The following is a 26,187-nucleotide window of genomic DNA, read 5'->3' as shown; positions in this document are numbered from 1 at the left end:
AAAAATATGATTCTAAAGATTATTTAACGGTGTCGGATCCTTGGATTTCTTAATTTGACTGCAGCGTCGGATTTCCTAATTTGACTAAGTTTTCGTTAATATAGGCTAACACCAAGTAGATGTATTTATAGAACAGAAGAGCGTCATTTTTTAACGGTTTCACCAACATATGGTCTTCTATCTATAGTTCTTCCCCTCCATTAACGACTTCTAATTCTTAACTTCGTCTCTCTATATCATAATAATACTGAGTTATTAATACTAAGTTATTATTATAGATGATTTAAAGGATGGATACGGTGAAATAAAAGAAAACAGAGTTGATGATTTAAAAAAAAATGGTCTAAAGAGGAAAGGAGAAGAAAGAAAACCTAATAGAGGAAGAGGAGTGAATTGGGTAAGAGGTTTTATGTTTAATGCAACCAAATATCTCCTTACTAATACATCTTCACGGAAATCATATGGCTAAGGGTCTGTTTGGCTTATGTTTGGTGGATGACCCTCCATGAAGATTATTCGTATACAACAGATATACTCTGGTCCATCGAACGTTCAATCATCCAATAAGCATAATGATCTGTACCATAACTTTCTCAAGAAAATTTAAGTTAGCCTCAACTAATCTAAAAGCTATTTTTAAAAAACAAATAAAATAAAAAACATGGTAAAGATTTATGTGCGAGATTTAAGTGTCACAACCCCGACCAACAAAACATTAGGGAATGTTTAAGGGTCACGGTCGGGGCTGTAAGCCCCGGCTAATTTGACCTGACCAACAAAATACTATAGTACTCTCAAGGGACCACGGCCCCGGCTAATTTGACCCGATCAACAAAATACTATGGTATACTCAAGGGACCATGGCCGGGGCTGTAAGTCCCGGCTAATTTGACACAACCACAAATACTAGGGACGCAAGTCCGAACTAACTTATAAGCTCGATGTTTGACCGTTATAATCTAATTAGTTTTGCGAATGACTAAAAAAGATTTTGGTAGAATACGGACCAGCCGATCAAACAACAAAACGAAAACGAAAAAGGTTGATCCCCGGCCGTAGGCTAGTTTAGGTAATAAGATGTGTCCTCTAAACAAGAAGGCATAGCCTTTAAATAGTTTCACAAGAACCGACTAAAAGAAAAGAAAAGGGAAATCTACTTAAACTAGGAAAGTAAAGTACTTGCAAAGCAAGTAAACTAAAACAGATGCTAGGGATCAACGATCATTGTTGATACACGCTCCAAGGGATCAACTGTCATAGTTGATACATAAAAAGATGTCCTACATCAGTCCCCCCTTCTTGAAAGAAACTCGCCCCTCGATTTAGCTAATAAGAAAAAATTCATTCTCTCCATATATTGCTCTAGACATAGAGTTTTCTTCACAGAATATGAGTTCTTTTCCTCCATGGAAGTTGTAGATCCCACGTTTAACGGCTTACCACGATCAAACACAAAATTCATAGCTCTAGAGATCATAAACTGAAACATACAAGAAATGTGTCTCAAAGCATGATAAAAGTTGTGCTTAAATTTCTCACGATCAAAGACAAAAGTCACGTCACTAGTGTTGGTAATGAAAACTTTGCCAGCGACGACTTCCACGAGTACTGTATATGTGTCTTCCAATGTCTGAGCTACTCCTTTAAGAGCATAAACAATTGACTCGTTCCTTCTCTGGTCCAAAAATACTTCTTCGGTTGCGATATCAATATTTCTGGTTTGAAATAGCAACCACCAACCAAGTCTTTTGTTTTCAACATAACGCCTAACATCAACTGTGTGATCCAGTAAAGTCGCAACTAACGATGCAGCAGTAAGCGGTGAAAAGAATGCGGTATTAATATCAACCATGTCAACCACGTTACCATTATTTCTTACTTGGTAATCTTCCAGAGTTTCTCCATATTTCAATCTCCTTAACGTGACTGCACCTTTTATATAAGAACCTGTTAGTTCATATATTCTCATAATTCTGAAGTTTCATTTTAACCTTCATGGGGTCAGTGCTATTCTTCCCTAGTACAAATGTAATTTACACCTCAATGCTAAATTCCACTTCGTCACTACTGCCTTTTCTGCCACTTACAAGTGGTTTACGTATAGCTCCTAGTCCTAGCTGTTGCCGAGTGCGATAGGTCTTCACTTCTGGTAACAAACAAGAACCAACACAAAGCTCTTCTATTAGAATAATAACGCAAAATCCACGTACCGTGTGTATTGCAATTTCTGTTGTATTTGAGATTTCTTTGCCTCTCTCATAGTAATTTCCAACGTTGCCCGGAACACTAAATTCTGGTAGAACTATTTTATTGCCTGCACCACAAACTACCTCTTGCGCTGGTAGACTGTCGTTAATTTTATATCCACTCATGTAATTGCAATTGATCCAAAGTGAACTCGGTGTATCCGTTGTCGTCTTTCCAGTGACGTCTTTGTTAACAAAAACTCCATGAGGAATAGATTTATCTAATCTTACCATAACCGTCAGAGATCCATTAACTTCAGTATCATAATTCGAATACATAAAGTTCTTCACCAATGTGCACTTACGAGAGTATATATTTGAAAGTCCATTCATATTGATCCAAAAACCATCATCGGGTACGAATTCATGGAAACCAGAAAATACCAAAGCTTGCATACCTAATGTCCACTGGTAATTAAAACTCAGAGTATCACTAAGCCGTGCATACTCGTTCTTGATGTAATATGCAAAATTACCATCCAAACCAACGCAATTTCCCCTGTTCTTTAGATCATAAGATGGAACCAAGTACTTCTTTCGGACCAAACCATTCGGTAAGCAATCAAAACCCTTGGAAGATATCCCACACGCGACTTTATAGTATGTAGCATCTTGTCTTCTCATTACAGGTCTACTAACAACTCTGTACACTCCAAAATTTGGACCTCCACTTATACCAAAATTCATCATGATAGGGGTGAAACACTTAATAATCTCCCAGATGCTGTCATCATCTTCTGTCCAAAGTATTGAGGAGACAAAATATGAAAAGTATATTCGAGCAAGCGAAAACACATTTAATTCCACCAGGAAGATGTACCATATTCCAATCATGAAGAAGAGTAGAATTTTTGCCGCGTGCACTAGGATTGACGAAAAGAGCTCGAAGAACTTGAATTTTTTTTGAAAATATTCCTTCATGTTACCCCCGGTTTTCGGTGGATGCTCGAGTTTGCTTTCTTCACAGTGATGCTCCACTTCAAGTGCAATTTTTCGGTGGGCGTGAGCATCCATCATGTGTGCAGTAGAATTTAGGATATCGATATAGTGAACTCGAAACTGTTTGTTATCATGTATCCATACATCATCAGTTCCCATGACATCGACCATCTTTAAATTGGAGTCCCGTTTATGATCTGAAGTATGCAATATTAATTCTCTTCCATCCATTCCTTGTTCTTTATGTAGCTGATTCTTGGCAGTAACAATTACATAATCCCATTTCTCAAAACTTTCCCAAAGCTGGTGACCATCGTAATTCCACAAATGGAATTTAAATAGACGTTTCAAATGAACAAGAATCGAATAGTCATCATTAACTCCCATCACTTGTTTCACTGCAAAATTAAGCTGTGTGATGATCTTGTCCTTTAATTTAGTGTGTGCAACAACTAGTGTAGCACAAACTAATAGGTTTCTTTGACCTCCATCAGAACAAAAGCTCATAGTCTTTATACAAGGCTTCAAATTTTGACTGATGCAAAACTTGTCGACATTACTTGTTAAACGAGCCAACTTAAGTGCATCAGCAGCACAATGAAAGTCATCGTCTATGATAACATTTAGCCGCGTGCCGCTGTAGTAGTGAACAGTATTAAAAACTACTAACTTTTGTGGCAGTAAAATATCAACTTCCTTGAACTCGGTACGAAATTTAGCTTGGCACCATGGATCCATTATCAATGCATCTCCATACACACCTAGATTCGGACTTCTAATGCTAGAAGTCACTAAAATTAGCCAAAGAAACTCTCCATGAACTCTCAAAGAAAAGATGTTGTTGTAGTCATGCCAAGATTCAAAAAAAATTTGAATTTTCTTCAAAAGCCAGCTCGGATCATCTTGAACTGTATTTCCTGGTTTGTCAACAGAAATCTTCACAACTCCATTAAGCATCACACATGATGTTCCATTACCCGTAGTAGCTAAACCCTGTATAGTGTCGGCACCATATCCATCAATTGGTTTCACTAGCTCCTGCTTAAAACGAGACGAACGAAAGTCATATGAAACGGTAGAAGTTTAATGTGCAGCTGTACTTCTCGTACTTCTTGTTGTCGGGAACAGCACAAAACTCGACCATGAAGACATTTTCTGCCATAATCAATCTCTCTTTACTTGACAAGACTCGACCACGAATTCTTCCAGCATAATTTTCAATAGTGGTATCACATTCACAAGCATTAACAGATTTATGAAACGACACAGAAGAATTACCAGATGATGAATCAACAAGCTCTTCCTTGTTATGGGTTATATCGGAAACTATAGGCGTATTCGATTGATCAAAATTAGCATATACAATAACATTACGATCAGGAAATCCAATGTCATGAGTATTTCGTTGAACAACATATAGTGATGCTGTCACAGTGGTAGAAGGAACTTTAGGAAAACTCCATCCAATACCTTTTGGTGTAGACCATTCTACATACATCTCTTCATTGTGAAAACCAAAATTTGGATATGTTGTAAACTTGACGTTCTCAAAATCCCAAAGTAGCCTTTTTGCTAAAGATTGTCTACCTTTATACTTTTCTGTAGTAATATCCTCTTGAGATACTAACACATCTACAGAAGTATATGGAAACACAAAATAATTCTCTTTGGTTATCTCAACCAGTTTAGCCTTACTAAGGTTTGTATGCAATACTATTTGTGTATCCAGTTGATCAATAACTTGATTATGTTCATCCCTAGATAAAACATGCTTATCAACATCAGAAGCTATAAAGCTAAGAACCGAAGACTTACCATTCTTTGACAAATCATCCAACGAATCATGTAAAACTTCCTTCAGCTGATTTTCTTCATCCTTTTGCGAAGTTTCTTTTAAACTCTCCTCACCAACTGATGTGTTCGAAACAGTTAAGGAACCATTAGAAAACGACAACTCTTCTTGAGTTGATACTGAATCATTAAATTCCTGTGAGTCATGTGAAACCTTGAGTTGAGTTTCTTTAGGAAGAAAAAGATTCTGGTCTTCTTCGCTCCTTTCAGAAGTAACCTTAATAAGAACTGGTTCAAACGGAATCTCATTGAACTGTCTAAAACATTCCACAAAATCTTCAAATCGTGCTCTTGTAATAGGTTTATCATTAATCTCTTGAGAAACAACCGAAATTTTGTCTAACTGAATTTTTTCTTCTTCATCAGGAAGAGATGTAGACGAAACATCTTTAGCACAAAAAGATGATAACAAAACTTCGTGAGTAGAAGACGAAATTTTAGGAACAGTAACTTCTCTCTCTTCCTCGCTAACTGATGTTGTTGAAACAGTCATAGAAGTATTAGCAGACGATGATATTTTTGGAACTGCTTTACCCGAAAGTTTGGCCATAGCAAGATCATATTCATGTTTAGCTAAAGCAAACTTTTTACGTTCAGCTTCAGCCAAAGCAACCTTTGCACGTTTTTTACGTTCAGCTTCAGCTCTTTCACGTTTAGCGAAAGTAATCAGATACTCTTCAAGCTTCTCCAATTTTTCTTTTGCATCTTATCTGACACAATAAAGCATATCGAGTTTCTGTTCATCTTCTACGCGGCGATAAATTATACGACGATTCTCCATTATTTTCTCCTTATATTTTTGAATATTTGTTGATAACTCTAATCTAAGCTGCAAAAGATCTTCCATAGATAGGTTTTCAAGTTTTGTTTTCTTCATGATCAAAAACGAAAATAAGAAAAATAGGGTTTTGTAATTTGCGGAAGCGGGTTTAAGGATCTGTTTCTAAATAAAAATCTAAAAACTTTGTATCTGATACCAACTAGTGTAGCACAGATAATGGTAACAGGGATAGGTTTAAGTTTCGTCAGAAACTTAATTAAATCTGATTCAAGGATCAAGATTTAAGAGATAAAAGTTTATAATCAAATCAAATTGATAATAATAATATTGATAATAAGAAGTGTCCTCTAAACAAGAAGGCATAGCCTTTAAATAGTTTCACAGGAACCGACTAAAAGAAAAGAAAAGGGAAATCTACCTAAACTAGGAAAGTAAAGGACTTGCAAAGCAAGTAAACTAAAATAGATGCTAGGGATCAACGATCATTGTTGATACACGCTCCAAGGGATCAACTGTCATAGTTGATACATAGAAAGATGTCCTACATCAGATTTCAGAACATGACTATTTAGGAAATGATTATACACCTTGGCTACTTACTCCATAAATGAATATGAAGTAGGTTACCATCTGGTCAGAAATGTGTGGGAGATCTGAGTTGCATAAATTATTTGGATTAACTCTGAGAGGGCAATCAGATAATATACATCTCAAATAGCTGCATGTTGTTTCAGACAAATTATCTTAATGCAAAATAAAATAAAATGGCATGTTCCCTTTTCTCCGCTACAATTTGTCTTTTTTTACTGTCTTTTTTTATTGCAGATACATACTTAAAAGAGAGCATATACATGAAGTGTGAGGTGGTGAGAAACATTTTTTTGCCGAAGTAAATTCAGACAAGAAAAGCGTCTGCGAAATGTCATCCAGCATTTGCGGTGTTAATCCTTGATCCATTTCAAGTAATGCTGCCACCGACACGATATGAAATGTGATTTGTATTTGAAACATTGGAACTCACATTTTTGCAATGGTCAAATTCGTATACTTTTGGTTGTCTTGCTCTTCGTCAAGTATGTGACACCATTTTTGAGTTCAGATACTTCTGTTGGTCTTGAAGCCCGATCATGGCCTGGCTTCTACAACAGACGCGACATAACATAACTGCATTTAGTTAGTGTGTGTTTCTTTATTGTTTCCTTTAAGGCCTTTATGATTAGACAAATATATACTAACCCTATTCAGTTATGATTTCATGAGTATTTTCAAATCAGCCAATAATCTGAAAGACAAACCATTTCTCTGGATGCGATTTGACTATCGTGGTTCGCAGAAAGGTCAGGCCATACACAAGACTTTCGTTTTTCGGTTGCCATACACAAAGGAGACGCTTTGGTGCCAACTTAAATGGAGAAGCTCCGTTCATAATACCGATCAATCTGATAAGATCCAAAAGCTATTACATTGAGCTTTGTTAAATCATCTAAAGCTGAGAAAGTTGGATTCACTTGATGCACTATCTTTCGCATGTTGTTAATAAGAAATCAGTGTCCAGTACATCAGTAATATTCCAAACTCCTTGATCTGCATTATGAGCAAGAAATTAAACTTAGCGGGTGTCCAAGTAACTTTTAGTTGATCTCAGTCCAAAATATCAAGTGGACAGCTTATAAGCAAGTTGAAGTTTGAATTATCTCTTTTTAACCATGCACTTGCATCAGAATTCAGCATTTGCAAGTTCTCTTGATAAAATTATTTCAGCAATAAAGTTGTTCTTAGATGGATACCTGCATTTGGTTACTGAATTGAAATTAGTTTTTGACTTGAACTATTCAAACTGGCTGGCAGTTCTGAAGCTTCATCTAAGATGTCTGAAATCCAGATACTTGTGAAGAAGATTCAGAAAGTCCTCACGGTTTTCCCAGCCAAAACTATGAAGTCACTCTGCCAGCCGGTAATTAAAGTCTGAACTCTATCAATATATAAATCTTTTTTGTTTAAATAACTTTATGTAGATTATTAGATTTGCAGGGACATCCAGATGTCTCAGTGGTTAAATAATTGCATATTTAATGAGACACGATGGTTATGTATGCAAGGACATCCGGAATACGTAAGGACATTTAAAGGTAAAAGCATGTCTGGGTGAGGCTAACCACATGAGGAAATTATGACATATTAAGTGTTTTTTATATAAATATGGTCACAACGAATAGTCAAATAGGCAAATCTATTTCTATAAATACACATATATATAGTTTTTTCGTTTAATTAATGTTAACGAGTCAATTTCTTTATAATAATTTAATATCTGCTCATAAAATAATATTACATGAATTTTGATTTATCATACCAAATCTCAATCATCAAATAATTAGATACCTAAAGGACATTAGAGTTCTCCTATTCCTTAAGAAAAATAAACTAATCAAAACAAAAATCTAATGCATTTCACCACGGACACGGGGCGAAGCCCTGCCACACTCCCATTGATCCCGGTGCATAGCACGAGTTACCTACTGGTAATCATTTAATAATGATAAAAAAAAGTGTCAAAATAAAACAACCCCTTGTGAGAATATCACAAAAAGCCATCTTGATATACCCATCCGGGCCATCCCAATATTTTCCCGCCCGAAGTTCCCTCCATCTACATCCCGATCAGGTTTTTCATCTCAGCTCAAGCACTATTTCAAACATATGATAGGCATTCCCAAAATCCATCCAAACCCTAACAACCAAAATCCCTCCCATTTCTCTAGATCTATCAATGGAGGAGCCGACCAACGAAGATGCAGCTGTCGTAATTATGGAGGTGAAAGACAATTCCACCCCACATTCTCAGAGAAAAAACCCCCCTCGTCGTAAACTTGTTCAGTCGACACTTTTTTCTCATAAACCTCAAGTTAATGAAACCAATGTCCCGTTAAGTCAAGAAACTCATGAATATCTAGAGGAAATAGGTGATTGTAGTAGTCCAAATGGTAAGAGGAAGAGAAAGGGGAAAGGAGGAGGAAGTGCCAAAAAAACTACTCCGAAGAAGAAAGTAAGTTTTTTTTGTTACTCAGGGTTTGAAATTTTGGTTGTTTTGTTTCAATTCTGCTCAAATTGAATGCAATTTTGATAATATCTATTATCTAGGGTTGGAAATTTCATATTGAGTAATTGATGGGCATTTTTTTTTTATATTAGGGTTTGTTTCTCTCCTTGAGTGTATCTGAATGATAATCCTTAGCTGAAATTAGTGTACTGATGGTAGCTTTTTATTAATTTATGTATATTGCATGCGGCTGATTTCCCTTCTTTTCTACTAACTGAGCTAAATTAGAAATAAGGAAAGTAAAGGTAGCTGTTTTATCTTTGTAATGTACTGGAAGCCACTGTTCTATCGGGTCTAGTATATTTTAATGAGTGCATGTGTTTGGGGAGATAAACTGAATTGCATATGAGAATCTCCGGATTATACATATTGCAGCGAATTGATATCAGTAGACAATGTGAACGAAATAAAAAAGTTGGTTTGCTACTTTGGAAAACTAGGAGTACATGTGGTATTATGGATATTGAAGTGATACCAGTGAGATATCATATTTTGGGAAGGTGCTAAAGGGAGGGATATCATGAATACCAAATATAATAGAGTGAATATAGGGTTGACACGGTTAGTGGAAAACCTCAGTTTATGGAGTTCGTGTAACATTGTTATTGCCTGTGGAAGAAGTGCCTAATTTAGGTATTAAACTGGTATACTTCAGAGGGGTGCTGTTGTAGCAACTTTATTTGACAACATTACCTTACTCTATATATGTTACTGTTCTTATGTTCTCTGTTGCGATGCGAAGACTGTTGTTGGAAGCAATCAAGCTGTCCTCTATGTCGGTTTGTGTAGTCTGAAAATGCTGTTATTCTCATTGTTCTACATGCAGCTGTGCGTTGATCTGTGTCAAACTTGATTCACAGGCTCCTGATTCTGGAAAGGAGGCTGCAGCTGCTGGCACAGCAGAAGACGGGAGCTCTCCACTAGCTGCTGGTGAGTTAATATAATGGACCGGTTTATGCTGCATGCTTTCTTAGAAGTTTGACGATAAAATTTTAGCTGCATTTGCAAAGATGTTTGCTGAATATGGCCAAGAAATTGACACAGAAGTGTAGGTCATTGATGAATCTCAAACCGTTCTTGTTCATCTTAACCACTCATAGTATGGTGAAATACATGATAACAAACTGACTTTTCATGTTAAACCTCTGTAGTAGATGTGCATAGGCTCGTAGCTCATTGGGTTGCTTGCTTCACACTACTTTTGCAGTTCATTTTTGGTTTTATAAGGATCGTTTCTTTTTCTGGTAGACTAATGCTCTCCATATTACTTTAAGGAACTCATAGTATTTCACTCTATGGTGCTCCTTTGAAAGGTAAAAAGAGCAATAGGCAGGCAAAGGAGAAGTTGCAGGGGGATGCTTCCCCTTGTAAGGTCATAACACCTGGTAGCTCCAAGGGAAAATGCCGTCGACAGCTAATGACTAAATGCCCATCGGATGCTGCAGAGGGTCAAACTGAGCACGCTGAAGTACCAGTTATTGATCTAAGGTTGGAGGCAAAATTAGCTGCTGAGGTTAGTCTCCGTTCGGCATGATAATGTTTCACATTTTACACTTTCTCTCTTCTGATTACATTTTCTTGTTTCTTGCTGATATAATTTTATATATCTAGGCCTGCATGCCATTCAGGTGTTCTAATTTCTCATTTAACCTTCTCAAGTGGGGCATAATCACTTTTCATTAACCCACCTTTGGAAAACAGATATATTTTCTTTAGAGGCTGAAAAGTTCACTCATGTGTTAAGCTTTGGTTGTTCACTGTGTTTTCCCCCTATTTCTTAGGATTTCGTATGCATACTCTTATTGATCAAAAAAGGGTTTGCCTCTTTACCCACTATATTATGAACAGGCTTGTGGCTTTCAATATGTGAATTTCTGAATCTAGGATGTCAATATTTTGTTCATTCAACTGTTTTATTCATAGAGTCACTGATTAGTCTTGCATGTTTCTTTTCTACATGACAGTATTTAGTTGGATATCTTTTGTAAGCATTACAAGTTACATAACATACTATATAGTATGTCCTGTTACTTTTATCTGCTCAACAATACTAAGCACAGTTATTCTGTCAAACTGCATGTGCTCTTCATTTCTCTTTGTTTTGCTTAGAATGGGTACTGTAGTTAACCTAAATTGTCTTTAAGTACAAAAAGTGTTGAGTAATCTTATTAATAATATATATTGATAAAGAGTTTTTTCTGTCTGGTGAGTGCATTGTCCTTTCGCTTTTGCCACCTTCTAGTTCTGAGTTTTTTCTTGTTTTTATCGTAGTTTTAAGATGCTATATCTGACTGTAATTCAGGAAAATGCAAAGCTTTTTGCCGGAAAACAAACTCATCCATTTTTTTCCGCACGGAAACTTGATAAAAGGTCTCAAGAGACTGTGTTGGCAACTGAACCGGAGAGTAAGTCGTGTTTGGTTCTGCCAGATGATCTTCATCCTCCAATTCATGTATTTGAGAAGCTACAGGTATATTATCTCTGGCTTCCCATTCACATGACCTTATAACTGAGTCAGATGTTAGTCTTAAGAGAAATTAATTTCCCGTTACCAATTTATCTTTCTATAGTGGGTTTACATTGACTTTTGTTTCAGGCGCAGGAGGATGTCTTACTAAATTGGACGAATTGGTCATTTTGTGATGAAGCCTTGATATGTTCCAATAATGCTCCAGAAACCGCAAGTTCTTCAGTCTTTGAAGGCTCTGTGAAGCCCTTATCATTTAATGACTTTCTTACGATTCCAAATTTCATTGAGACCTCACCACCTAAGAATGATATGTCTTTGAATCGATGCTGTCATCAAGCACAAATGAATTCCATGTATCCGGTAACTACTCCGACTTCAGCTGGTTTGAAGGTATTACAACATGTGCAGTGCTATTAGTTGCGGCCAAATTTTTGCAGAATTGTTACCTTTTCTCGTTATTGTTCCACTTCTTTTTTCATCAAATTTATAATGTACACCATACTTTTATTAAGTCATAGTCCATGCAAAATGCAGGCTCAAGAGAGGAATGAAGTTGATTTGTCTGTGGAGTGTACAGATTCCGTAAATAACTCATTTGTTGAGCATCACGATGGGTTTTCTCAGGAAAGGTTAGGCTTCTCTTACTTGGACCATAAGTTCTTGCACGTGTATTCTTCTGGAAAAATTGCTTCATTTACGATCTCACGTGATACCTGATGAGCTGGTTGTGCCTTTTTCAGTTGGCAAGCCCTTCTTATGAGAACAATCTGCATCATCTGTGTTGAATTTCATTTTATAGTTTCTCCAGTTTTCAACTTTTCTCTGGTTCTTAGCTATATATAGGTTCTCTTGGTTATTGCCTTATTGGTGTATAATCTTTGTGTTTGTAGATTTGAATCACCCCCCTACTCACAAAGAGCACCCAGGAGACAAGGTCATGCTCAAAGTACCCCTTCACTTCCCATATCAGTCCAACCGTATCCTTTTTGGGTGCAGTTCCTCATAGAAACACTAAATAGCCAAACCCATTTTTGATAGACCAACAGGGGAAAAAAAACTGAAAATGAAAGTGGAAAAAACCCTAGTAACTGAAATTGGATAGCTTCACCTAATTAGATTAGAGAAAGATTAACTAAAAATATTCATTTTTGAGATTACTAGTTGAGAATTTAAAAGACTTGATAATTTTCTGAGTTCCTTGTTTCGTCGTTTCTCACATTTTGTTTTTTTAATGGAATAAACAGCAGGGTATTGTACACGTTACTTGTGTATGGATAGTATTGTGATACGTGGCAGTGACTTGAATGTTAGGAAGTTTTGAATCTCAAAGTTTGCTTGAGAAATGTCTAACCAAAGAATTAGGCCAACCAACAAACTATTGGAAGTTGAGGTAGTTTTATTCTAGAGAGGCAAGTTTTTGTCAGGACCAAAGTACTTACAGAATTTATTCACAGGTGAAAGTTGTCACTGTGATTGCTTATACCCTTATAGGGATATTTGAAGTTTGAATTGAGTCATATTTGAGATGTTGTATGCTTCATTCTCTTCAGCTTGTAGCCTTAAGAGTTTGACTTAGTTAACAAGATCCATGATTCCGTCTAAGTATGAATCATCTGTCTTGTGGGACATCAATGAAACTAATTGGATTCTAATTTTACTCTGTTCTTCCTTCGTTTGCAGAATGCCATCATATAATATCTGTTCTGGTAGTCAGCCTGATAGTAGCTTATGGGCAACCAAATACCAACCACGAAAGGCTTCTGAGGTCATATAGCTTAAATTTATGTTTCTTTTATCGTTGATTATCTCTCTTGTATATAAATTATATCGTGATTTGAGATCAGATGACTTGCTCACACTCTTCTTTGATAATGTCATTGTGCAGGTGTGTGGTAATGGTGACTCTGTGAAGTTTCTTAATGAGTGGCTGCAGTATTGGCGTCAAAAACGCCCTCAAGCCAACAAGAACTCTGCTCTTAATGATAAAGTTATTACTCTAGATAGCGATTGCAGCTCAGACGAGAACTATTCCGACGCAGAAAGTGTTGATGAAGAAGGACTTAAGAATGTTCTTTTAGTTACTGGACCAGTTGGGGTACGTTCCTCTTTTATTTGATGAAAAAAATGATGCTCATCTGTTTCTTCTCTGTAGTCTTTAGCTTTATTATTGGCTTAAAGGCTTTATTTCGCGATGCATGAAATTTTAAATCTATGTATTGTGCTATAAATCTCAGTAGCTTTACCAAGGAAAAGAACGTTTAACATAGATTTTGACATATCAATTATGTTTATCTGACCTTGTTCTAATTTTCTATAATTTTACACGAAGCTTTTGGATACTAGCATTCAATTTTTTTGCTATACATAAGATAAGATTGTTTATCCTAATCCTTTCGCTTTGTGATTCGGTGTAGAGTGGGAAATCTGCTGCTATCTATGCGTGTGCCAAAGAGCAAGGGTTTGAAGTTATTGAGGTACCTCCATAACTTGACAATGATGTTTATATTCTGTTTTACTCTTATGCTTCGCTGTCCTGCTATGGTTTCAGTATATATGCACACACGTTAGTTGTAACCTGTAGCACATAACCGGTGGCTATCATTAAGTTGTGGAGTTGGTCACAACGTTTTGCAGAATTACCTCTCATGCTGTCCTACTATTTGACAAGGGTAACAACATCCATAAGCTGTTCAAATAATGGGCTCAATTCAGAAGAACTTGACAAACGAGAATTGCGAGTTTTGATGTCCTTGTCTAAGTTGGCTTCCAAAAAAATCATAACTTGTGGGATAGCGTCTGCACAACAAAAGATGGAATTTCTGATTTTTCCTCGATCTTTCCTTCTTAGTTTTTCATGGTTCTCCCCAACCTTCCTGTGATGACTTACTTAAGAGTTTTCTAGAGAACTCCCCTCCTTGGACTGTTGGAACCAGTAAACCGAGTTAAAAGGAGGTCCACAATCTGCTCTTGCAATCCCAATAGATGGCATTTCTGAGCGCTCAAAAAGTTACCTTTAATTGCTATTAGGCCAATATTTCAGACCAGTTCTCCAAAGTTTGAAGCTAAAAAGTAAAAACATTTGCATTCGGCCACAAGAAGATAACTATAGAGATATATGGAATTTGGATTTTTAAATTCTGCGAATCATTTTATGACCTGTTTATTTTGTGCCGCATAACTTGCTCACGCTCTTGTTGAATTGCATAAAATGCATGCCCTAGCTCATTAACAGTTTTTTTCTTTCTTCTTGGGGTAAGAATAAGGAGGGATAGATAATTGCTTTGCAATTTTGGGAACCGACCCCTCTTTGAATTACCAAATATTGATAGCTAGACAAAATTTCTTGGATACCCCCATCTTATAGTTAAACCTGACTCTTAATCTATAACTCCCACCATATTGAATCAACATATATTTTTCTTCGATCTTTGATTCCTTTTATCTTTCCTGAATAACAGTTAGGACACTCAGCTTAACTGATATACATCAAGTTGTCCTAATAACATTAACCATGTCAAATATCTCGCCTTTTGATTTTCCCTTTTTTATTAAACCAGACCAAGATTTTTTTTTTAAATATGATAAGTAAATAATCTCGTTTTTAATCTAGGTCAGCGCATCTGATTGGCGGAATGGAGCTCATGTGAAACAAAAATTTGGAGAAGCAATGGAGTCGCATCGTTTCTCAAAATGGTTTGTCATCAATATTTAAAACTATTACACATTTGTGCACCCTCGTCTTGGTTCGGTAGTTTATAGTTCATGCTCATGCTTATTGTGATTTCATATTATCAGGAGGGTTATTTTCTTTATTTGGTTGATTGCATGCTTTCGTTCCCAGTAGGAGAGATTTCTCATTTTTCCTCATAGTCTAAAGACTAAGTTCGAAATTATAACATTTCATGTACTCGTAGTTCTTTGGTTAGCATTGAAACAATGTAATTAGTGTTGTTTACCTCTCCATTGAACACGTCTAATAATTTTATCTATCCACTGTTTAACTGTTAGGAATACAATTTTGAAAGTAACAAGTTAATAACCTAAGTCATAAACTTATTTTCTACATGTCTTCTCTTGATCTAAGTCAGCTCTGAGCTGTGGGTTCGCTGGATCTTTAGATGTTGGAAACTGAGCTTAAATGATGAACTTGTGACACAGTAATGCATCGGCCTGTGGACTCTGTGACACAAGCTAGCACGGTTGCTTTGATGGGACGGACACTAGTTATTGGGTATCATGTCATAACATCTTGGCTGCAATGCCTTGGTTTTCTGTTGATTACTTGCCTTGAGAATAGACTTTAAATAGGAGAAGTGGGTGTGAAACTAGAAGAGTCTTAAGTTGGAATGTCATGGAGATTGGAGCTCATACATTTGGAAACTTTTAGGGAATACTTTTTATACCAAAAGCTAGATCGTGTATAAGTGGCCTGGAAAATACATATTCCTTGAAACCATCGTTTAGCATTATGTCATACCAAATTTGTAACTAAAACTCAACTCTACCAAGTTTGAGGTGCAAAAGTCCCATTCCTGAGAACTGAGTTCCTCTCTAGAGCAGGTTGCTCTAGAGGGTTTTCAATGGGTACTGCTGAATTGAGGATCTAATATTCATGACCATCCCAGAGGGTTCCCGCTTCTAAAAGAGGAGCCAACAACTCCTTGAAGGCTACTGTTCTCAATTGGATCAAGGGTTAGTAAGCTTTTGAACAATTTAAGTTTGCAGACATTGTTAGTTGGGATAATTTATGTACGGAGTGATCAACCCCTGTTTCATTTTGAGATTGTTTTTTTTTTTTTTTTGAATCTTGTACTCGTTTTGTTTGGTGCTATCTTCAAATGTATCGCATTTTGCTTGCTCAAAAAAAAGAAAGAAAAAGAACTTCTGAGGAATTCTTCATAGGTAACTTCTTCTATGTGTGCACAAAATAAAAGTTACAGCAGAAAGAGAAAAGTATTAACGCGAAGACAGTCTGGACTTGGTTAATTTACCATATTGCTCTTTAATGTTCAATTGTGCATGCCATTTTCTTGCTTGAGTGTCTTTAGCAATAGTATTCACTCAAGAAGCTCCATGTATACCAGTCTTAGGAATTGTGCCTTGCGAAACTGTGCTCATTGCTCAAAGAACTATTTTGCCGATCTCATCTACTTTTTATTGCTTCTATAGGTCGTCAGAGGATTCTGCAGGCTCACAGATAAAGAATATCTTATCTGTTTCCTCTGTTCAGAATGGCAACTCCTCAGATACTCTGAACACCGATATTGTTGAGGTGATTTCAGAAACATGCCTGGAAGAGCCAGAGATTGTAGAAGTAGAAAGGGAAAACTTAAATATCTGTAATCGGGTTACAAATAAGAGTCTGATTCTCTTTGAGGACGTGGATACTATTTTCGATGAAGATCGAGGTTTTATCTCTACAATACAACAACTTGCAGAAAAAGCAAAGCGTCCTATGATACTCACATGCAATAGTAAGTGTGTTTTAATTAATACACCAAACCTGTGTTGTTGGCATCCTGCCTATCTGAACAATTATCTTCTGTGCTTGGATGTAATTAATTTTAGGTCAGGATCCTGTCCTGCCTTATCAGTTGGATAGACTAGAAGTGCGTTTTGAAGTTCCATCAAGCGAGGAACTTCTAACATGTTTACAGAAGGTACGTGCCTCCATCTTTACCCTTTCTCAATCTCCATACTTTTATGTGTAAATATCTGAAGCTATTGTTGTTTCTCTCCTTGTAGATCTGTACGGCAGAAAATGCAGACATTCCAACGTTGTTACTCGAGCGATTTCTTGGGTGCTGTGAAGGTGACATTCGGAAAACCATTATGCTGCTTCAGTTCTGGTGCCAGGGTATAAGAAATAAAAAAGGTCAGGAAAGTTCCCTTGAGTTAAATAGTTTCATCAAAAAGCACGAATCTTCAAGTTTGATCCCTAAGAGCCTCTTTAGATGGATCTTTTACCTTTTACATTTGCTGGTATGCCAGCAACTGCCAAGCACAGAATTATGGATTTAGTTGTTTGTTCTACCTTCTATTTTGGGTAGTATACTCATGAGAAGGCTATTAAGCCTCTCATTAAATGACACAATTGGAGTTACCACAGAAGTCCTCACCACGTAGATCAGCATATATTAAAATCAGCCTGTTCTAAAACCTCTAATTTCCTTATGAACCCACTTCCTACCCCCAAAATTTCCCCCCATTAGGTGTACTACAATTTAAACCCCTTTTTGGAATGGTGGGTCCCACACGAAAGCCATGTATATCCAATGAATGAGCGACACGCTATGGTGGAAGTGTTTTTGAATTCCCTAGGTGTTCCTTTCTCTGACAAACTTTTCTAGATTTAGAAAAAAATGGCGGTTTCCACATGATATTCTGATTAGCAGCTGGGCAAAAACAGTTTTTGGACGATGGATTCCACAATTACTGGGGCTCCGCTTGGATTTGCGATCTCAATATCACTAATCTTTCTCGTATAATTAAATGAATAAGATCATATATATAATTAATTAAAAGCTATATTTCCCAATATGCAGAAAGGGAACTCCAGCTGTCTTATCCGCTACAACTTGACCTTGATGCATGGCATTGGGTACTGCCGAAGGTAATACCTTGGGGCTTTCCTTGTCAACTATCAGAATTAGTGGAAAAGGAAATAGCCAAGTTGTTCACTACGTCGAGACAGAGTACCTCATTGCTGGAGATAGTAGAGGAAGAAGAGCTTAGCCTTGAGAAAATGCAGGATGCCTGTGAGATAGGTTATGACAATGAAACAGATAGTATTGTGGCTAAAAAACAAGCTATGTTAAGTATGAACGGATCTTTGCACGAAGGCAATGGTTTTTCCACTCAATTTAATGGTGTTGCTGAGTTTTCCAATTCCTCAGGATCCCCAGTTGCATTTACTCGGCGTAACGCAAAGAAAAGCCAAAGTACAGTATTTTCTTCCCTTTCTGGTGATGAATGCACTGAAAATATTCCAGCAACTTCACATATAATGCCGAATTATCCTGATGATGAAATGCCAGGGGGTGATTTTTGTAAATACCTAGCTGATCTAACACCTGTCCAAACTTCCGTAGACGTATATACAAGCCAGCAACACTACTTCAACGGAGAACTATCAGAACTAAATTTGCTTAGATATTCTGAAACAGAAAGTCAACAGATGTGTGACATATTTAAATCAGTAGATGTATCGTGTGTGCCTGAATCTTCTTATGTTGCAGAGACTGAATTTAACGGAGTAGGGTGTAATTCCAATACAGTATGCTATGGCGAGGCTTCTGCTTCTTTCGGAGCAGTTTCTCTGAATGGTGCAAATTCATTTCCATGTTTTTCCATGGATGCTAACAACCCAGATGCAGATAAAATTTCTGATACCATAGTAAGAACTGCCAATGATAGAGACGCAGAAACAGCTCATGAAGATGAGAAAACAGGAGATACACATATTGAACACTGGGAGAGTCCAATCAGAGGATATCAAGGGATGGATGAGTGTAGTCGTGCAGATTTTAACAAGACCTCAACCTTATTTGAAGAGGATAGTTGCCCGGAGGAGATTAATCCAGTTGAAGAAGCATGGAAAAAGTTACGTTGTTGTCGGGAAGATCTAAAGTCGCATGTCACCTCAGAAATGAAAGAAGCTTCTCAGTTTCAAGCACTTGTTTCTGGGATGGCGGATCTAATCTCAGAAGCTGATCTGATGCTTGATTGCTGTCAACCTCTTCTAAGTGTAAGAGCCTTCAAACCTTTTAAATATATCAAATTCAAAAATCACTAAGCATATAATCACACATTCATGCATGCCCGTGGGGTCAGCATAGAGATGCATTCGGGCAAATTTTAGTGATGAGAACTGGGAATTGTGGGATCTCCTTCCCATGAAACTCTTTCCTATAAGTCAATATATTTATATACAATATTTGAACCTAATAGGAATTGAAACATAACTCCGAAAATCATTTCAACGTATATTTGCTGCTCCACTGCATAACTTTTAAATTTTATAAGTATGATCCCCATATTGAAGGATATTGCCATTACCACCACGTTTTTCTCGGTTTGTGTTACAGGCCTAATGGTTTTCTACAATGCGCTGTTGCAAATATATTTGTTTGTGCTCAAGTGACCACTGAAACTACATGCAACCTGATCAAAAGTGTATTCTTGTTTCACTTAAGGCCATTAGTTTTTCATCATTATGATCAAGTAGACATTACACATTAGTAGGGCTCAATTTTCCAAATGGGTTCCGGAATCACATAGGTTATCCTTGTGAAATTCATCATCACCTATCCAAAGGCTGAATTCTTTTCAAGCTTGGATCTTATTAACAAAACTGACATGGTTAAGATTTTGAAGACCCTTTCTCGAATATGAGTCTTGAGATGATGGTGACAAAACATAGTACGGAGAGTCAACTTCTAAATATTTTGGTACATTTATTTATTAATCATGAGATGATGCTGAGAACAAACTTTTTTGCAGGACTTCATTGAGATGCCGATGGTATCAAATGTGGAGCCAGACACCGCCTACTGGTCTGACAAGCAATTGGAGATGACATCAACAGCAGTGCAACATGGCCTTGGCTACTTTGCGAAAGAATCTGGTAAGTGTGGACCTAATTTTGGGTTAAAGAAGACGGTAGATTTAGCATGGAAGATGTTTGCCTGCACAACCAATACAACAGAACTTGGTAAGGTCCTTACACAGGACCTGACTGCAAGTCAGATTTCATGTGTTGGAAGAGGTTCAGAGAATGGGCCACCAAGAACTGTTATTTCTTCTAAAAGGTACCAGCTTCTCTGTTTCACCTTCCATAGTGTTTTGGACCTTTTGGTATATGACCTTCTTAGGTTTTTTGGGGTGTTTCTTCTTCTTTTTCTTTGTTTGGTAATTGTTAAAAGAAATGATTTTGAGGGTCCTCTTTGTATAGCTAAAAACCAATCTATTTTATGTCACATGACTAATGGTCATGTTGGAGTGTATATAGATTTTCAAGAGTTTGCGTGCATTTTCACTTACCATTTTCCATGGTTCTAATAAATCTGTCATCGATATCTTTTGGTGATACAGTGGAGTACAGGAGCATCTAAATAATACAATTCAGGGTTTAGTTCCTTCAAGACTGTTGTTGGCATTGAGAGGTTCTGCGTTCAGCGATTATGTATCTTCCCTTTGCCAGATTTCCAAATTTGAAGCTTCTCGGTTGTCAAATAATATTGATAAACCGACGAACCGACGCAGGTAGGCCACATTAGGTGTCTAAACATTCTTCATTTTATTAGTTTCACTTTTCCTGAAACAGAGGTAGTATGTTATTTGGTATATGAATCTCTGTCTAGGAACCTACTTGTCCTAAGAAGTAACCATTTTCTGGGAACTTCTCATCATCTTGACCCCATATTATTGGCGTAGCACACAACAATACAGATCATATCCATACTCTGGCATGGCCTGACTAAAAATAGAGTTCAACTTAACGGGCCAGCAAGGCAAGACTTCACTCCGAAACAATTGCCTTATCTATATTCTTGTGGTATGCTTTGCAGGGGGAGAGGGGCTCGACACTACCTGAGTGCTGGCCAACTGATGTTGTCTCCTGAAGATGTGTCATTACTGGCTCAACAAAACTGTTACGGCAACGTGTCAGGGGAATAAAACCTATACAATTTAATGTTATGTTTTGTATTTATCTGTGCTGTTGTCACTGATGAGTGTTAAAGAAGGCAGCAAAGTTCACTTCATGAGACAACAATTTAGTGGAGCAGCAGCGACCCAAAGTGCCTCACTATAGCTGGATCACGCGTGACCCAAAGTACCTCACTATGTCTGACCTGTGAAGTCCAAGTACAATCCCACCCTCATTGAAGAATTAGATTTAAAAAGTGTAATTAGGTTCTTAAATCATGTGTTAATCACTCTGAATCTTAATTATTAAATGTGATTCAATTTAGTGTCTACAAGTAACAAGTGTTGTAGGACAATAAAATTTATAAATCCACAAATGGGTATAAGCCTTTCGGAACACTTTCCTTTCTTGAGTGATGTTTATGCAGGGCAAACGGTTCTAAGCTTTTCAACGTGGTGATCTATCAACCATATTTGCTTCAGTAGCAACAACCTTTAAGTAAAGCAAAAGTTTGTTTTGAAGCAGAGTATGCATGTGAGGAAATGCATGTTTTTGGTAGGGATATTTCCATTTTCTGAAGAGGCTCGAGTATCAAGACTGGGACAGCTTGTGTTCCCTGAATTTCAATCTTCTGTAGGACCTTGGGTTCTAAGTGGGGTTTGGTGAATGTGAATGGTTTGGCCCCCAAAATTAATTCTAGTGGATAAGTTTGCCAGTTTGGATTCTGGATGTGACAAATTCAAGAGAAAGAAGAGTTGAATTGTGTTATCCAAATGGATGTAGATAAATGTAGTTGTCAAGAAGATTCGTTGAAAGATTTTTGGCAGCAGATAAAACAAGACCAAAAACATGAGAAATGCTAGGATTGCTTTCCTATTACTTTACTCGAAATTGAGAGGTAACTGGGCCATCATGACTTTGTTTAACGCAGCTCAACTCAATCATCTTGTCTTGTTTAATGTACAGTTGAAAGACAAGGAGTTGCACAAAGCATTGACTTCTGGATCTCTAAATTCCACTTTGAAGGTATCCTTCACGCCACAGGAAGTCTTGTTAAGATGTGCACCATTTTGTAAGCTAAGCAATCAAGGAACAGCTTGCCACATCTCTCGCTTCCATAGCGAAAATTATAGTGTATCCATGGCCTCATTTTGCTACCGAACTTTCTGGTTGATGATCACCTTACTTGGCTTCATCCTTCGGAAGTCTCCATGTTTTAGTTTGACCCCTTGTTTTACCTGTCACTATTTACTCCGTCTGCGCACGCACACAAAAGGATGGCAGATTATTCTTTCTTTTATTGGGTTAGTTGAATGTAATTTTCACGAGGATGACGAGCCAGAAAAGAATATGCTAACTGAGTTGGAGAATAAACGATACAAATTCACATACACAAAAAAAAAAAATTTGAAAGAAGGAATATTTACATCTATACAGACGTCAGCATCCATGGCTACAAATATTAAATACAATGAATAAAGGGTTAGGTCAGAGACTCAGACTTGAGGACGAACCAGAAAATTGCACTTTTATCATAGAAAATAAAGTTCGCAGTATATTTTGGCACTGACAATTAGAAAAAAGAACTGTCGATTTTCTGTCGCTTAGTTAACCACCAACACTCCCAATTGCCTGGTAGTTTCGTCTCATTTTCATGCTCTCTCTCTAGTCTAGTGCACAACAACCGGCAACTTTGGGTAATAAGTCGATTCATTCATTACTGTACCTTTTTCAGGTTTACCTGTTTCTGTCCCCGAAATTAGCCAATTAAGTCACTCGCATTTTACTATTACAATTTACAATGCTACGCCGCTACGGGCTATCCGAAAGGTGTAACGAGAATCTCTACTTTCGGCTCGCAGTGGACTCTTGGTGAGTTGAAAGAGCATTGTCAAATCTGTTTGACTGTCCTAGGAGTCTATAATGCACCTAACCATTGCGAACCTGAAAGAGCGCTGATGCACAGCGCCGTCTTTTGAATAACTATCATAGCGATATGTAATTCTTTTTCTTAACTTTTTTTTTAAAAAAAATTGCAAATAGAAGAATGGTTTTATTCATTTAATTAATGCATCGTGTACAGTTTTATTAAACAAAAACAAAAGGAGAGTTCTTACATTGCAGGCAAGCGATCAACAAGCTGCACCGCAAATCCTTTTTGAATTGCAAAGTCAATCCTTTTAAAAACAAACTCTCTCGAAGCAGGGGTCATGACATTACTGTGCATGACTTTCTAGACTCTTTTGAGGAGTCCAAGCCAAGAAACCAAAAGTATCAAAAGCAAAGGGGATAAAAGCGTGTCCATTATCGATACATGCTTTCTCATGCTTCACTATCTTACCTGAGGCAGCCCTCAGCGCTGCTTGGCCAACTGTAAAGGTACCATGTCCAATGCCTACTAACAGAGAAACCCCCCATGTGGTCAACACATGCGTGTTTGCCATTAGCCTATCCAAAAATAAGTACGTCTGCTCGCCTGAGTGTGGATCTTCCCTCCAGTGGGTTTGTCAAAAAGTTGACAGTCGCTTCTTTCTTTGCTGAAATACCCGCTCGCCATAACACATCATATAAGGTATCTCTCATATGATCATGTCTATACTTAAAAACCAGGATCTACCTTATAATGGACTGCATGTTCCCCATATGTGTCTAAGCATCACGTGAAGCAAGCAGGGCAGCGTGAATCAGAAGGGTATGAAGGGATCATTAACCTGTACTTAAGGATGGATCGGTACTCCACGGGTGATATCTTCTGTCTTAGGCCCTCAATCGGAATAGCTAGAAGGAAGTATTGGGCATGTCCTGCTCGTAGGCAACCCTAGACAGCTTTCTGCATGTTTGATAACTCGTAATCCCGATCCATGTTTTTAACCACTTTACCAAGAAGAGCACTCGCCAGGTTACTTTGTGATTTAAGGAGGGCGGTGTCCTTACTAGTGAAGCTGCTAAAGTCATAATCAGGAAGAGTTGCTTGTAATGCCTCCAAAGCCGTATGAAAATTATCATCCATGCCTTCCACTCCACCATCCCTTAATATGTGATCTTGTAAACCCCAGGATTGCACACGTGATGCAAGAAAGGCATAATATGACGCCTCTTTAGCAATGCATAAGCCAAGGCCTCCATATATAATAGGTAGGGTGGATAACCTCCACTGTAGATCCCCAAAAAAAGGACCTCCACAAACCACGATACTGTATACCACCTCCCTCAATCATCTATCAAAAATATCTATTGCTTCTGTAGTGTATTCTGGACAGCAAATACGAAGCCCAAACAGCAGCTTGGAGATGCCCATACATGCACGAAAGAGTAAAAATTCCACTCTGAGGATCTCAGATCTTGGATAAAACTTGCATTTAATCTACTGCCTTCTCAGCTCTCTTAATGACAAGTCCCTTCACAAACCCATCATCAAGGCTGACCGCACCACCCAATAGTTTGACCCCATCACCTGGCCTTGAGATTCCAGCAGGGAACATCCCATCTCCTACCTTTCGTCCATCACATGAAGGCCAACAAATTTCTATTTTCTTAATATTCAATATAAGCCCTAGCTCAGGCCCTTCTGTATGGACAATCGTGAGTGCCTTGGCCACTTCTACAGTGTCACCAATAATAGTAACATCATCAAGGTACCAAGTTTGTAGGGATAGTGTGCACTGTTCATTTATCTTTGCTATAAGTTGATGAAGCACCAAAGCAAACAACAATGGCCCCAAAGGGTCCCCTTGTTGTACTCCTGTAGACGAATAAATATAATAGTCTCCCACATACAATCTTGCGAGTTGTCCATACAAGTATTCAACCTACGACGAGATAGATGAACATAACTTACGCACCTCAAGAAGCATGGCTGTTCGGTCGACTAAATTAAAAAAATTTGTAAAGTACACAGTTAACATGGTAAGGCTAGCATCTGTATGATGTTTGATGACATACATGTTCACAACGTGTAGAATTTCCTCAGCACCTCCTGAGATACATACTCCAAACTGAAAGTCCTGTAAGTAAGCTGCCATGTCTTTGCCAACCCCCTTCATTGCTACCTTGGACACAAGACGATGCCAAATCGCCCGACAACAATATGACATATGCTTTTGTCTGGTTTAAGAAGTGGTGTTAAGGGTGCTGATGCAATGAACTCTGCGAGGTTAAGTGGGCATCTACCGCTCAACCACAAATTGACCACCTTTGTTATTGCCGTGACTAAGTCAGCAGCAACAGTGGAACCTTCTCCACAAAACGCATCCAGCAAATGTTGTGCCCGAAGGCCATCCTTTCCACATGAAGTTCCTTTGGGAAATGACTTAATACAACTTAAAACAGTCCCTTATTCAGCTAGCAAAGGTGTCTCATGCAGTGGAATGGTTGGCTTGCGTGGAGGGGGCATGATCGATTGTTTATCTTCAAGTGCTTTCTGTGTCTCGGCATTGTTTGGCGCTACCCCGGATGAACTGATGGCCTTGACTGCAGCAATGAAGTGTCCATCTACCACTTTACGTGAACAGGTTGAAACATTAGTTAGCTTGTTCTCTGTCTCTTTATCGTCAGCATCAACGCCCCTAAAACCTTCAGGTCGTGGTATCTGTAGGACCTCCTTAACAAGTTGTTGTGTTCCACCACTTTCACTCCAAGTTGCCAGTGCCCGAAGTATTTGTGTCTGTTGCGTGGCTTTGCGATTCCCTGACCTGCACTCTGTTCTACCCTGTGGTTAGAAAACTCGCATCGTACATCGAGGAAGTAGCAGCAAACGAACCCAATTTCTGGTCAGATTAGGTTCTGCTGCGACCTTCTGAAGTGCAGTCTTGAAAGCGTGAGAAAAAGCCAACCTACACCCTCTTGGAATACTTTTAACATTGTGAATAAGATATCGAAAGACTGCGTCTAACGTCTCAGCATTAAGATCAATGTCACGATTCATCTGAAGTGGAACTGAGCCAGGCTGTGGTACCCCTAGAATTGTTTCGACTACCTCACAACAACTGTTACGGGCCTAACATCCATGTCTCCATGTTTGCACGCCCTACTCCAGGCTTGTATACTCATGCAGTCGAAACACAACCATTGCTTCAATGTCCTCAACGTATTCTCTAAACCCACGAACACATCCAAGTCACAACTGATGGCCTGCTGGATTGCATTCTTCCT

General features: G+C 37.9%; 1 protein-coding gene across 3 annotated transcripts; it reads left to right on the top strand.

Moving 5' to 3' along the window:
- Nucleotides 1–8,435: 8,435 nt before the first annotated feature.
- On the top strand, nucleotides 8,436–21,370 carry LOC113356191. Of its 3 annotated transcripts, none has more exons than XM_026599245.1 (17): nucleotides 8,436–8,863; nucleotides 9,778–9,847; nucleotides 10,231–10,430; nucleotides 11,220–11,387; nucleotides 11,514–11,747; nucleotides 11,922–12,016; nucleotides 13,068–13,152; nucleotides 13,273–13,482; nucleotides 13,802–13,861; nucleotides 14,998–15,080; nucleotides 16,557–16,861; nucleotides 16,956–17,047; nucleotides 17,133–17,262; nucleotides 17,933–19,134; nucleotides 19,890–20,197; nucleotides 20,481–20,651; nucleotides 20,957–21,370. In XM_026599245.1, the coding sequence occupies exons 1-17, from the start codon at nucleotides 8,588–8,590 to the stop codon at nucleotides 21,063–21,065; spliced, it is 3,798 nt and encodes a 1,265-aa protein (XP_026455030.1). In that variant the 5' UTR covers nucleotides 8,436–8,587; the 3' UTR covers nucleotides 21,066–21,370. The 3 variants fall into 3 exon arrangements, with proteins under 3 accessions (XP_026455030.1, XP_026455029.1, XP_026455031.1); XM_026599244.1 differs by having other exon boundaries at nucleotides 11,514–11,777; XM_026599246.1 differs by having other exon boundaries at nucleotides 8,651–8,863; nucleotides 9,744–9,847; nucleotides 11,514–11,777.
- Nucleotides 21,371–26,187: the final 4,817 nt, after the last annotated feature.

The sequence above is a fragment of the Papaver somniferum genome, chromosome 3 (genome assembly GCF_003573695.1).
Source record: "Papaver somniferum cultivar HN1 chromosome 3, ASM357369v1, whole genome shotgun sequence".
Classification (NCBI taxonomy): domain Eukaryota; kingdom Viridiplantae; phylum Streptophyta; class Magnoliopsida; order Ranunculales; family Papaveraceae; genus Papaver; species Papaver somniferum.
This window is presented reverse-complemented; position numbering and strand designations above follow the sequence as displayed.

Bases quoted from the DNA above. Each gene is read 5' to 3' on its own strand.
- LOC113356191 (XM_026599244.1), top strand. From the start codon at position 8,588: ATGGAGGAGCCGACCAACGAAGATGCAGCTGTCGTAATTATGGAGGTG. The intron at 13,862-14,997 runs GTACCTCCATAA...TTTTTAATCTAG, and splicing joins AAGGGTTTGAAGTTATTGAG to GTCAGCGCATCTGATTGGCG. The intron at 20,652-20,956 runs GTAGGCCACATT...TATGCTTTGCAG, and splicing joins AAACCGACGAACCGACGCAG to GGGGAGAGGGGCTCGACACT.